At 35.2% G+C, this 13,849-nt stretch overlaps 1 protein-coding gene across 3 annotated transcripts in view; it reads left to right on the top strand.

Annotated features, from left to right (window-relative positions):
• Positions 1–13,849, top strand: part of LOC108701391 (titin) — a 234,891-nt gene that overhangs the window by 147,508 nt on the left and 73,534 nt on the right. For all 3 annotated transcript variants that reach the window (XM_041576219.1, XM_041576221.1, XM_041576220.1), the window contains 33 exons: positions 36–302; positions 676–773; positions 867–1,035; positions 1,383–1,649; positions 1,744–2,013; positions 2,375–2,653; positions 2,751–3,159; positions 3,267–3,391; positions 3,502–3,768; positions 3,857–4,126; positions 4,221–4,523; positions 4,621–4,923; positions 5,016–5,203; positions 5,397–5,511; positions 5,606–5,890; positions 5,982–6,133; positions 6,279–6,426; positions 6,923–7,100; positions 7,187–7,308; positions 7,406–7,693; positions 7,789–8,085; positions 8,175–8,361; positions 8,569–8,684; positions 8,774–9,073; positions 9,321–9,620; positions 9,749–9,854; positions 10,397–10,593; positions 10,674–10,979; positions 11,070–11,348; positions 11,434–11,733; positions 12,049–12,351; positions 12,441–12,815; positions 13,419–13,721. In XM_041576219.1, the coding sequence (XP_041432153.1) occupies positions 36–302; positions 676–773; positions 867–1,035; positions 1,383–1,649; positions 1,744–2,013; positions 2,375–2,653; positions 2,751–3,159; positions 3,267–3,391; positions 3,502–3,768; positions 3,857–4,126; positions 4,221–4,523; positions 4,621–4,923; positions 5,016–5,203; positions 5,397–5,511; positions 5,606–5,890; positions 5,982–6,133; positions 6,279–6,426; positions 6,923–7,100; positions 7,187–7,308; positions 7,406–7,693; positions 7,789–8,085; positions 8,175–8,361; positions 8,569–8,684; positions 8,774–9,073; positions 9,321–9,620; positions 9,749–9,854; positions 10,397–10,593; positions 10,674–10,979; positions 11,070–11,348; positions 11,434–11,733; positions 12,049–12,351; positions 12,441–12,815; positions 13,419–13,721 (7,872 nt within the window). The remainder of the gene's footprint in view (positions 1–35; positions 303–675; positions 774–866; positions 1,036–1,382; positions 1,650–1,743; positions 2,014–2,374; positions 2,654–2,750; positions 3,160–3,266; positions 3,392–3,501; positions 3,769–3,856; positions 4,127–4,220; positions 4,524–4,620; positions 4,924–5,015; positions 5,204–5,396; positions 5,512–5,605; positions 5,891–5,981; positions 6,134–6,278; positions 6,427–6,922; positions 7,101–7,186; positions 7,309–7,405; positions 7,694–7,788; positions 8,086–8,174; positions 8,362–8,568; positions 8,685–8,773; positions 9,074–9,320; positions 9,621–9,748; positions 9,855–10,396; positions 10,594–10,673; positions 10,980–11,069; positions 11,349–11,433; positions 11,734–12,048; positions 12,352–12,440; positions 12,816–13,418; positions 13,722–13,849) is intronic.

The raw sequence follows: 13,849 nt of genomic DNA, 5'->3' as shown, positions 1-13,849 counted from the left end.
AGGCCTTACTAACATACTTTTTGAAATAATACTAGAACCTCCAGTTGAGTTTACAAAGCCTCTTGAGGACCAGACAGTAGAGGAAGAAGCGACTGCAGTACTGGAATGCGAAGTATCCAGGGATAATGCAGAAGTTAAATGGTTCAAAAATGGTCAAGAAATCCACAAAACAAAGAAATATGATATCATTGCTGAGGGTAAAGTCAGAAAACTTGTAATTCATGGCTGTGCAATGGATGACTCAAGAACTTACACATGTGATGCAAAGGATTTCAAGACCTCTGCCTTCTTGAATGTAGAACGTAAGTTACCATAGTTACAGATACTCTTTTTATAAACCACATATCTTAAATGCCAGGAAATATACCTAGTCTTTGGTTAATACAAATGTTTGGTTATTGCAGTATTCAAAACAAGTAAAATACAAGCAACAAGAAATAAAGACAATTAAGGCATAAAAACAGGGTGTATTTCTTACTGAATACTACTGAGAAGTAGATTTGCAAATATAATGTAAAACTATAGTTTATCTCATAAATATATGTATTTGAGTCAAAAACCCTCTTTTAGCATCATCAATGTCAAATTATTAGAGACACACAATATACATTGCCTTCACGATAATGGGAAGGATAAGGATTTTATTAAAAATAATTTTAACTGTGTTTTTCACAGCCCCATTCGTGGAGTTTACAAAACCCCTTACAGATGTTGAAGTTAAAGAAAAGGAAACTGCCCGCTTTGAATGTGAGATTTCCCGTGAAAGTGCCAAGGTTTGTTTACAACATTTGCTCTACGCATGGTATAAACCTTTGTCATTTTGCTCAGTTATAGGCACTGATGTTCTTATTTTCATAATGAAACAGGTCCACTGGTACAGAGATGGAGTGGAGATCAGAAAGGGCAAAAAGTATGACATAATATCTAAAGGAATAACTCGAATTTTAGTGGTGAACAAATGTCTGTTTGATGATGAAGCAGAATATACTTGTGAATCCAAAATGGCAAGAACATCTGGATTACTGACTGTTATAGGTAAAATACTGTTTAAAATAAAATAAAGAGTGTGGTATTTAAAAAAAACTGTTGAACAATTTGCATACTATGCACTTTGTATTTGCATATACCCCTTCTACAGAGCAAGTGGGTCTGCTCCCGGTACTGATTGTGCATTTGCTAGTTAATCCCCCACAGAGAGCAATTTGCACTTTGAGTCTTAATGTGTTTCCTGTATATATGAGGGAAAGTGCACAGCTGAAATTTTGGGAGAAAATGTAGCTCTGGAATAAAAAATAGTGTTTTGCATCTACTTCATTGCAGTTGCTTTGTTAAATGAGCCATATTATTTCTTACTCATATGCATAATTACTTTATTTATTTAGAGGAAGAAGCTGTTTTCACCAAAAATCTTCCTAATATTGAAGCATCTGAATCAGACAATGTGAAATTGATTTGTGAAATATCCAAAGCTAGTGCTGATGTAGCCTGGTTTAAAGGAGATGAGGAAATACCAGATGGTGGAAGATATGAACATGTTGCAGAGGGTAGAAAAAGGATCTTGATCATTGCTGGTGTTCACCTTGATGATGCTGGTGAATTCAACTGCAGACTGCCACATTCCAGGACAACTGGCAAACTTACAATAAAAGGTAACTGTGATACATTTTTGTAACTGAAATTATAATATAGTCATCCAAGCCTTTTTATAGAATAAATAATTATAATACATGTTCTACATTTCAGAACTTGCTGCTGAGTTTATCTCTAAACCACAAAATATTGAGGTACTGGAGGGAGAAAAGGCAGAGTTTATATGTTCTGTTTCAAAAGAAGCATATGAGGTTCAGTGGGTCAAGAGTGATACAGTTATTGAGTCTGGTGATAAGTATGACATCAGTTCTGATGGCAAGAGAAGAATTCTGATTGTTAAGAACTGTGTGCCAAAGGAGGATGACGGTGTATATGCTGTCATGATTGGGTCTTCTAGAGCACCTGCTGAACTGACAGTAATTGGTAAGTATCCACATCTAAAGTGTTATTTCCTTAACTAAATTTTTTTCTGGTCAAGGTTTTTTGGGCAAAAACGAAAAAATTTTGAGGAAAAAAACCATCAAACTTTTCCAGATGTATTATACCTTGAAGCTGCAAAAAGTCTGAATCTGAAAATCTGCCATCTCAAACCTGTTGAGGTCATGTAAAAGTCAATGGGAGATGTCCATTTTACAATTTGAAGATATTGTGATCTGAGATGTGTTTCATCTGATAATATGATTTTTTGAGGGCATAAGCTCAATTGTATGGAAATGTACATTATATTATGATCACACATTCAAGAAAACCTAAAAATTACAAATTTACAAATTGTACTTTACAGAAAAACTCAGGATTATAACTCCCATTAAGGACCAACAAGTGAAAGAGGGACAAGAACTTGTCTTCAACTGTGAGGTCAACACAGAAGGGGCAAAAGCCAAATGGTTTAAGAATGATGAAACCATATTTGACAGTTCAAAGTATATCATGGTTGCCAAAGATTTAGTTTATACACTAAGAATCAGAGATGCACAAATGGATGACCAAGCCACCTATTCAGTGGCCCTGGCAAATCAAAGAGGTGAACAAGTCAAGTCTTCAGGTGTTTTAACAGTCCTAGGTAAGTAGCTACAACAGACTTAATAACAACAACTGTAGTTTATCTATATTATATGCTAAAGAATATCACTATACCTATTATTTAATTCTTATCACAGAAGAGGATCTACGAATTGTTGAACCAATTGAAGACATTGAAACAATGGAGAAGAAATCAGTTTCTTTCTGCTGCAAAGTCAACCGTCCAAATGCAACAGTAATGTGGATGAAGAATGGCCAGGAAGTTGTATTGGACAAACGAGTTTTATACAAGGTTGACAAATTCAAGCATACTCTAATTATCAAGGATTGTGGCTTTGTGGACGAAGGAGAATACACTGTAGTTGCTGGACAAGACAAAGCTGTTGCAGAACTCATCATCACAGAAGCACCAACAGACTTTGTTCAGCATCTGCAAGATCAGACAGTTATTGAATTTGAAGATGCTGTTTTTACTTGTCAACTTTCCAAGGAAAAAGCCACTGTGAGATGGTACAGAAATGGAAGAGAACTCAGAGCAAACAAAAAGTATGTCAACACTCACTATATCTTATGTCATTTTGTAAATATAAGTGTACAATTCTTGTGTTATGTGTTTAGTATTGTAGATTTAATTTCTATATTTAAATTTTTAGATATCAGTTTGAGAAAGAAGGCAGCCTTCAAAGACTTATTATTAAAGACTGCAGACCAGAAGATGAGTGTGAATATTCTTGTGGAGTAGATGAGAGGAAATCCAGAGCCCGACTCTTTGTTGAAGGTAAGCAAAACCTGAACAAGTTGAGCACCAGCAAGCTAAAAATCATTGATATCTGTTGTTTACCAGAAATGATAAAATATTTATAAACTGGCCTTGTCTTTTTATTCTAGAAATTCCCATAGAGATTATCAGACCACCACTTGATGCATTTGAAGCCCCTGGCTCTGATGTAATATATGAAGCTGAACTCAATAAAGATAAAGTAGAAGTCAAATGGCTGAGAAACAACATGATCATTGTTCAGGGAGACAAACATCAAATGATGAGTGAAGGAAAAGTGCACAGACTACAAATTTGTGAAATTAGACCACGTGATCAAGGCGAATACCGATTTATTGCCAAGGACAAAGAAGCTAGAGCAAAACTTGAATTAGCAGGTACTGTACTACATTTTGCTGTAAACATCCGACTAATGTATTTCTTTCTGATCAGAACTGTATAATTACTGAACATTTTTACCAACAGCTGTGCCAAAAATAAAGACTGCAGATCAGAACATTGTGATTGATGCTGGAAAGCCATTAACAATGTCAGTGCCTTATGATGCCTACCCAAAAGCTGAAGCTGAATGGAAAAAGGATGATGAAACGTTGTCAGATGTACATGTTGATACTACAGCAAACGTCACTAGTTTCCGTATTACTGAAACAAAGAAAACAGACAGAGGCAGATACAAGATCATACTGCATAATAAACATGGCAAAGCAGAGGCCTTTATTAATTTAGAAGTCATTGGTAAGACTTTTTATTTGGTAATATTAATTATTGTTAAATAGTTGATTGCTAATGAAACTAGTTTAACATCTAATACATTTTCATTTAAATTCAGATGTTCCTGGACCAGTCAGAAACCTAGAAGTTATAGATACATATGATGGAGAAGTCAGCCTTGCTTGGGAAGAGCCAGAAATTGATGGTGGCAGTAAAATAACTGGATATATTATCGAAAGGAGAGACATAAAGAGGAAGACATGGGTACTAGTCACAGACCATGCTGACAGCTGTGAATATACAGTCACTGGACTTCAAAAGGGAGGGGTAGAATATCTCTTCCGTGTAAGCGCAAAGAACAGAGTAGGGGCTGGTGAACCAGTAGAAACAGACAAACCTGTCGAAGCAAAAAGCAAGTTTGGTGAGTTGGATCAGAGTATTATTTTTTCATTCCACCAAAAACAATGTTTCCATATTTCTATTCATAATGTCAAATTCATAAACCTTTTTGTTTACAGATGTTCCAGGTCCACCTCTCAATGTAGATGTTTGCAATGTTAACCGATTTGGTGCTACAATAACCTGGGAACCACCAGAGTATGATGGTGGATCTGAAATAACGGCATACATTGTTGAACTACGAGACAGAGCATCTATAAAATGGGATGCAGCTATGATAACCAAGCCTGATGAGCTCGGCGCTACTCTTAATGATGTTGTGGAGAACAAGGAATACATTTTTAGAGTCAGGGCAGAAAATCAGGCTGGAGTTGGCAAACCAAGTGCTGCTACACGAGCTGTGAAAATTTGTGACCCTATTGGTATGCAAATCATCATGGTTCATGGAAAATAAAAATTGTATAAGTGTTTGGTTAAAATATGATATTATTTAATACTGTATTTTTTTCAACAGAAAAACCAAGTCCTCCAATTAATCTTACTCATTCTGATCAAACGAAGTCATCCGTTCAGCTTACATGGGAGCCTCCACTTAAAGATGGTGGCAGCCAGATTTTGGGATATATTATTGAGCGTTGTGAAGAGGGAACAGATAAATGGATTCGCTGCAATATGAGACTTGCTCCTGACCTAACATACAAGGTATATTATCACATTTTTTCCTATGGTTTTCCCCCTGCATTTTTCTTCTCATGAAAAATATTGCAGAAACAATATTAATTTAAATGTTTAATAAAGATTTTAAATTATGAGCCTGTACCACATACAAATGTTATTATTTGTTAATAATTTGTTATAAAAGCCAGGATTGTAATTTGTTTTATTTTTATTGTAGGTAACTGGTTTGAAAGCTGGAGCCAGCTACTATTATAGGGTGTCTGCAGAGAATGCAGCTGGTATTTCTGATCCAACTGAAAGCCTTGGACCTCTCACTGCAGATGATCCTCACTGTAAGTAACCAACAACATTTACAATCATATTATTAATGCCACAATATTATGTAGGTATACAACAATATTTAAAATGAAATGTATTTTATTTTAGCTAAACCAACCATGGATCTAAGTGCTTTTAAGGATGGACTGGAAGTTATTGTTCCAGAGCCCCTGAAAATCCGTGTACCAATAACAGGTTATCCTGTTCCAACTGCCAAATGGTCAGTGAATGGCAATGTTCTAGAAAGCAATGAGCGTGTGAAAATACAGACCAATGGTGCTTTTGCAGAACTTGTAGTTTCTCCAAGTGAGCGTCCTGACAAAGGAATTTACACAATAGAGCTTGAAAACATTGTGGCATCAGTGTCAGGTGAAATCAATGTCAATGTTATCGGTAAGCTCAGATTTTATATACTCACCTTTCTACATTTTTGGTTAAGAAAATGTTTTGGAAATGTTTAATGCTTTGTGAAATGATTTTTTAGCTCACCCAAGTGCACCAAGGGAACTGAAAGTCGGGGAAATTACAAGGAACTCTGTTAATTTGTCTTGGGAAGCACCAGAGAGTGATGGTGGTAGCCCACTGACAGGTTATTTAATCGAAAAACGAGAAGTCAATCGCAAGACATGGGCAAAGGTATGCTCTTACAACTGTGTGTGTATATATATATATATATATATATATATATATATATATATATATATATATATATATATATATATATATATATATATAGTGCACTAGTTGACTAGGCAGTCATTCTGGATCATTTGTTTTTTAGGTCATAGAAAATGTTATTGATCAAGAGTTTACAGTATCTGATCTTATACAAGGCAAAGAATATATCTTTAGAGTTTCGGCTTGCAACAAGTGTGGACCAGGAGAACCTGCCTACATTGATGAACCAATAAACATGTCTGCACCAGCCAGTAAGATCTATCATTTTTAATAACATTTAATTAAGATATATTTATATATATATTGTCAAGTAGCAGAGGCAGAGGTATTATCCTACAGTTAGCCAGTAAAAGAAAAAAAATGTTTAAAGGATATCCAATTAATTCAGTGATCTCTCAAAGAACTATTACTCGTTAATTGTTTATAGGCTATATGCACAAAAATGTAAAACAATTTTTAAAACAGTGTGTATTGAGTAGGTTTGTGAGAGGGTCCAAGCAGCAAAAATTCAGCACAACTATTTGAAAACTCTCCTTGCATAGTGACTGGTTTAATTTTTTAATTAAATGTGGTAAAATACTTTAATTTCATGTGAGGTTTATACAATTCTTACAGAGCTCCCAACAGATGTGTATAGGTTAGATAAATGTAGTAACAATAATACACAAAATAAAACATGTATCTATTTAAGTTGTTCTTAACAGTTTTGTAAACTTTGATTTAATTCTTTCATTTGTTCTACTAAAGCTGTTCCTGATCCACCTGAGAATGTTAAATGGAGAGATTCATCCTCCAAGGGAATTTTCCTCACATGGGAGGTCCCAAAATATGATGGGGGATCAAGAATTAAAGGCTATATTGTGGAGAAATGTCAACGTGGCACAGATAAATGGGAAATGTGTGGTGATTCAGTTACAGAAACAAAGTAAGTATAATAAATAATGTGAAAAGCTAGGTGAAACACATAGTATGCTTTATGCACTAAACATGACAAATACCTTCTTTTAACAGATACCAAGTGACAAATCTCACTGAAGGACAATGGTATGCATACCGTGTAAAAGCTCTTAACAGAATGGGTGCCAGCAAACCAAGCAAGCCAACTGATGATATTTTGGCAACAGATCCACAAGGTAGGTGATGATTTGTTCATTTTGTCAGTCCAAAAATTGCTAGTGATTCTAACAAATTCAATAAATATAACTTTATCCTTATCCTTAATTAATACAGAGCCACCAGAAATTTTCCTTGATGTTAAACTAATTGCTGGCATAACAGTTAAAGCTGGAACTAAAATTGAATTGCCAGCTACAATTGCTGGTAAACCTGAGCCTAAAATTACATGGAACAAAGCTGATACTCTTCTGAGAAGTGATAAGAGAATAAACATTGAATCCAAACCTGGGCATTCTACAGTCATAATTACTGACAGCACAAGAAGTGACTCTGGGACATACATAATTGAAGCAGTAAATTCTTCTGGACGTGCTACAGCAGTTGTTGAAGTTAATATATTAGGTATGATTTTAATTATGTAGTTGTAAAATATATTGTGAACAGTCAACACATCCTTTGTCCCTTTGACAAAATCTAATTGTTCAATCTATGTACAGATAAACCTGGACCTCCAGCTGCATTTGACATTTCTGAAATTACCAATGAATCATGTGTCTTGACATGGAATCCTCCTAGAGATGATGGCGGCTCAAAAATAACCAACTACATATTGGAACAGAAAGCTGCAGACAGTGAGATTTGGCATAAGTTATCATCAACCATCAAAGAGACAAGATTCAAAGCCACCAAACTGACCCCTCTAAAGGAATATGTATTTAGAGTCAGTGCTGAAAATATGTATGGCATTGGAGAACCAGTACAATCAAATTCAATGGTTGCTAAATACTCATTTGGTAAGAAGTGGATGATATCTTTCATATGAAATAAATTCTATTTATTTTTTAAAAAGCTACATTGATTGTTTCCTGTAAACCTATTACAGACCCACCTGGTGCACCAACTAACCTTGAGCCTTCAGATATAACTAAAGATTCAGTAACTCTGACATGGAATGAACCAGATGAGGATGGAGGAAGTCCTATCACTGGTTATTGGGTGGAAAGGCTGGATCCAGAATCTGGAAAATGGATTAAATGCAACAAGACACCAGTAAAGGATCCAACATACAGGTAAACGTTGCAATAGAAATCTAATAAGAATGTTGTGTAAACCATAATTTAACATTATGTTTATGATATAAGAAAATATTGATGTAAGTAAAATGAGCCAAAATCTAAAAACAAACCAAAAATCTGTTTTAATTATACAGAATTATACTTTGCTGATATGGAGAAATAAATACTGTACTGAAATATCTATAATTTATTTTGAAACAGAGTTAAGGGCCTTACCAACAAGAAGAAATATCAGTTCCGTGTCTTAGCAGAAAATCTTGCTGGGCCTGGCAAACCAAGCAGAGCAACAGAACCAATCTTAATCAAAGACCCAATCGGTATATTTTTTTCCATGTACTTGATTAGTTCTATGTTTCTTTTTGATAATTAACAAGGTAATCTAATGTATCTGCTTGTTTATGGATAGATCCACCTTGGGCTCCAGGCAAACCATCTGTTAAAGATGTTGCTAAGACATCAGCATTCTTAAACTGGCTAAAACCAGAACATGATGGAGGTGCAAAGATTGAGTCATATGTCATTGAGCTGCTGAAGACTGGAACAGATGAATGGGTCAGAGTGGCTGATGGAATTCCAAGTACAGAGCACTTTTTGAAGGGCCTTATGGAGACACAAGAATATTCATTCCGTGTAAGAGCTGTGAACAAAGCTGGAGAAAGTGAACCTAGTGAACCAAGTGATCCAGTATTATGCAAAGAAAGACTAAGTAAGTGTTTTAAATTTTTACTGTTTCATATTATATTAAATATACAGTTCCAAAAGGAGAGTTGAAAATAAAGTTGCAAATTAATTCTGTACTTACTTACTAATAATAGCTAACAAACGTAAATATTTCTCAAACTGATTAAAAATATAAATGATCTATAGTTAACTGTGATAACGGACAAATTTATATCAATCACTAAATATTTGATCCTTGACATTTTACTACAATTACAATTTTTTTTTCATAGATCCTCCTTCCCCACCACGTTGGCTTGAAGTCATTAACATCACAAAGAATATGGCAGATCTAAAATGGACTGCCCCTGAAAGAGATGGTGGCTCACCAATTACCAATTATATTGTAGAGAAAAGAGATGTGAGACGCAAAGGCTGGCAAGCAGTAGATACCACTGTTAAGGATATCAAATGCTCAGTCACACCATTATCAGAGGGTTCTTTATATGTGTTCCGTGTTGCTGCAGAAAATGCAGTAGGACAAAGTGATTATTGTGAACTTGAAGATTCTGTACTGGCCAAAGACACTTTCAGTAAGTTATTGTTTTGTGCTTTTGTCTTATATTAATATACAAAAATATAACCTTGAAATATGTCTTTTTGTTTTTACTGATTAAAAATATCCGTTTACAAATTAATATAAATTGTTTTCTTTTTTCAGCTACCCCTGGCCCACCTTATGCACTTACTGTGGTTGATGTAACAAAGAGACATGTTGAACTGAAATGGGAAGCTCCAAAGAATGATGGAGGAAGGCCCATTCAAAGGTATTTTTTATCTAATTTTTATTTATTTGCAGCAGAGGCATCTTTACAACAATACGGTGTTCGTATGTTTACAGGCATTTCCATTGAAAAATATTTTTTGATTTCATCTAAGAATTCTGAATAATTTTATTAAATGATTCTTATCCTATGATAAATGTAATAAAAACCAGGCACTGAAACTATAGCAATTAATCACTAAATAGCATTGCAAAGTGACCTGCTTAAAAGCAAGCATCTAATTAATAATTAGGGCTTATCAGCACTGGTGCAAAATGTTTTTAACATTATACCTGTTATCCCTTTATTTTTGTTGTTATATATATATCTCTAAATGTAGAGGTTAGGATGGATTTAGAACTTTCTGTGCAATTAACTAAATTGATCATGCATTTCACAGTAACTGCCTGAAAGATACTGCCATCATTAATCACGCCGGATCATTCATGCATTACAAATATGCCAACACCAGTAAAATGTTTTGGAGCATGCTTTGTTAATTCCTTATAGTACTATATCTTAGCATTATTTTGTTGCATTTACAGATATGTGATTGAAAAGAAGGAAAAGCTTGGTACACGCTGGGTGAAAGCTGGAAGAACATCTGGTCCTGACTGTCAGTATAAAGTAACTGATGTTATTGAAGGTACAGAGGTACAATTCCAGGTGCGAGCAGAAAATGAGGCTGGTGTTGGACATCCAAGTGAGCCTACAGATATGTTAGCCATTGAAGATCCAACAAGTAAGTAAAAAGTTTTCAAAAGTATAAACAAAACTGATCTGAAAATTCTGGAAACTAAGTCTATTATTTTTCACTTCCAGGCCCCCCATCACCACCTCTAGAGTTACATGTTACAGATGCCAGCAGACATCACATATCTATCGCATGGAAACCACCAGAGAAGAATGGTGGCAGCCCCATTTTAGGATACCATATTGAGGCCTGCCCAGCTGGTACTGAAAAATGGATGAGAATAAATTCTCGCCCTGTTAAAGATCTAAAGTATAAAGCAGAAGAAGGAATTATACCTGATAAAGAATACATCCTGAGAGTTAGAGCAGTTAATGCAGTTGGTGTTAGCGATCCATCTGAAATCTCAGAGAATGTTTTTGCTAAAGACCCTGATTGTAAGTTAATACTTCTTATCTGGTGTGTAGTTTATTACATGCTGTGAATACTACATGTAATTTTGTATACTAAATGTATTTTATTTGCAGGTAACCCAACTATTGATTTGAAAACCCAAGATCTTATTGTTGTGGAAGGTGAGAAGCTCACTATTCCCGTTCCGTTTAGATCTGTACCAGCACCAAAAATCAGCTGGCATAAGGATGGTAAAGAAATTAAAATTGCTGACAGAGTGACACATAAGAGTGATTATATGTCTTCAACTCTGGAGGTTTCAAATTCTGTTCATGGAGATGCTGGTGTGTATACCATCACACTGGAAAACAATATTGGTTCAACAACAGGCTCAGTCAATGTAAAAGTTATAGGTAAGCATAAACTTTGTATAGAAATTCTATATTTTCCCACATAAATTAGAAACCCATACTTATTGCTCTTGCTTTTTTTGCAAAGGTTTACCTGGACAGTGCAAAGATATTAAAGCCAATGATGTTACCAAGAACACATGCAAAGTTTCCTGGGAACCCCCAGAATATGATGGTGGAACTCCAATATTGCATTATGTACTTGAGCGCAGAGAATCTGGAAGAAGGACATACACACCTGTGATGTCTGGGGAAGACAAACTTATCTGGAATGTCAAAGATCTTATACCTAATGGAGAATACTATTTTAGAGTTAAAGCTGTAAATAAGATCGGTGGAGGAGAATATCTTGAATTAAGAAATCCAATAATTGCTGAGGATGCAAAGCGTAAGTAATGATAAGAAATGGAGCACTGTAAGAGCAGAGACACACGCTCAGATTTGGGGAGATTAGTCGCCCAGCGACAAATCTCCTCTTCTTCGGGGCGACTAATTTTCCCGAACTGCCTCCCGCCAGCTAGAATCTAAATTGCTGACATGATGGCACTCAGAGCGCTTCATTTTCCAAAGTCATCTGAAGTTGCCTCATGAGGAAACTTTGGGCGATTTCGGAAAACGAAGTGATAAGTGTGTGTCTCTGCCCTAAAATTTGGGGTCCCATATGTTTACTTACAAAAGTGTTTTACTTGTTAATTATTGACAGAGCGCCCAGATCCTCCTGTTGATGTTGATACTCATAATCCAACTTCAAAGTCAATAACACTGACCTGGAAACCTCCTCAGTATGATGGAGGATGCAAGATTATGGGATACGTAATTGAAAAGATTGCCAAAGGAGGAGAGAAATGGGAACGATGCAATGACTCACTCGCTCCTTTGTTAACATACACTGTAAAAGGTTTGGAGGAAGGGAAAGAATATCAGTATCGCGTGCGTGCGGAAAATGCTGCTGGAGTTAGTGAACCTTCTCGCGTTACTCCTGGAATAATAGCTGTAGATCCTATGGGTAAGCATACTATCATTCACATGTTTCCAACACATTCTTGCAATTAAAATAGACCTTAAAATAATTATATCATTTTTATTTCCAATTAGATCCTCCAAAGGTTTTCCTATCAGGATCTCTGCAATCAGGACTTGCTGTTAGACAAGGAGACGAAATTGCCCTGAAAGCAAACATAAGTGGCTCACCTTATCCAACTATCACATGGCTCCGAAATGACGAAGTCATTAGACCCGAAGAGATTAAAAAGAGAATTGAAAAACTAGCACCCAGGAGGAAAAAGGAGGCTGTTGAGGATGTACCATTCCATCTAAGTCTGCCAGAGCGCTTGACTGTGGACAACAGCAATCAAGGAGAATCTGAATTGTTTGTTAGAGATTCACTTAGAGATGATCATGGCACATTTACCATTAAAGTGGAAAATGATCATGGTGTAGCAAAGGCTACATGTGAAGTAAATGTATTAGGTAATGAAATATATTTATAATTAGCTCACACTTACCTGTCCATTTTATATATATAATAAGTAACTAACTATATAACTGCCAGATAAACTAATTTTATATATATACAGGTATGGGACCTGTTATCCAGAATGCTCAGGACCTGGGGTTTTCCGGATAATGGATCTTTCTGTAGTTTGGGTCTTTGTGCCTTAAGTCTACTAGAAATTCATTTAAACATTAAATAAACAAAACCCAATAGGCTGGTTTTGCTTCCAATAAGGATTAATTATATCTTAGTTGGGATCAAGTACAAGCTATTATTTTATTATTACAGAGAAAAAGGAAATCATTTTTAGAAATTTGGATTATTTGGATAAAATGGAGTCTATGGGAGACAGCCATTCCGTAATTCGGAGCTTTCTGGATATCGGGTTTCTGGATAAGGGATCCTATACCTGTATGTATATATATATATATATATATATATATATATATATATATATATATATATATATATATATATATATATCATTAGAAATTACTTAAAAATATGTTACTTATATGATGTTATTTATATGTTGTTATGTTGTTACTTATATACACATATATGTGTTCCTTTTTTAGACACACCTGGTCCACCTGTGAACTTTACCTTTGATGAGGTTAGGAAAAACTCTGTTATCTGCAAGTGGGATCCTCCCTTGGATGATGGTGGAAGTGAAATCCTAAACTACATCTTGGAAAAGAAAGATAATTCTAAGGCTGAAATTGGCTGGGTTATTGTGACATCTACATCAAGGCACTGCAAATATCCAGTTACCAAACTTATTGAAGACAAAGAATACATATTCCGTGTTACAGCAGAAAACAGATTCGGACCTGGACCACCATGTGTTTCTCAGCCTCTTCTTGCTAAAGATCCATTTAGTAAGTCTTCTTCACTTATAAATAAAACTACAAAAATGAAGCTTAAAATTCCATACAAGTATCGAAATTAATCTGAAGTTATACAGTATACCAAATGTAAACACTACATCTTTATCTTTAAAGAAAAT

The sequence above is a fragment of the Xenopus laevis genome, chromosome 9_10L, assembly GCF_017654675.1.
Source record: "Xenopus laevis strain J_2021 chromosome 9_10L, Xenopus_laevis_v10.1, whole genome shotgun sequence".
In the NCBI taxonomy this organism is placed as follows: domain Eukaryota; kingdom Metazoa; phylum Chordata; class Amphibia; order Anura; family Pipidae; genus Xenopus; species Xenopus laevis.
This window is presented reverse-complemented; position numbering and strand designations above follow the sequence as displayed.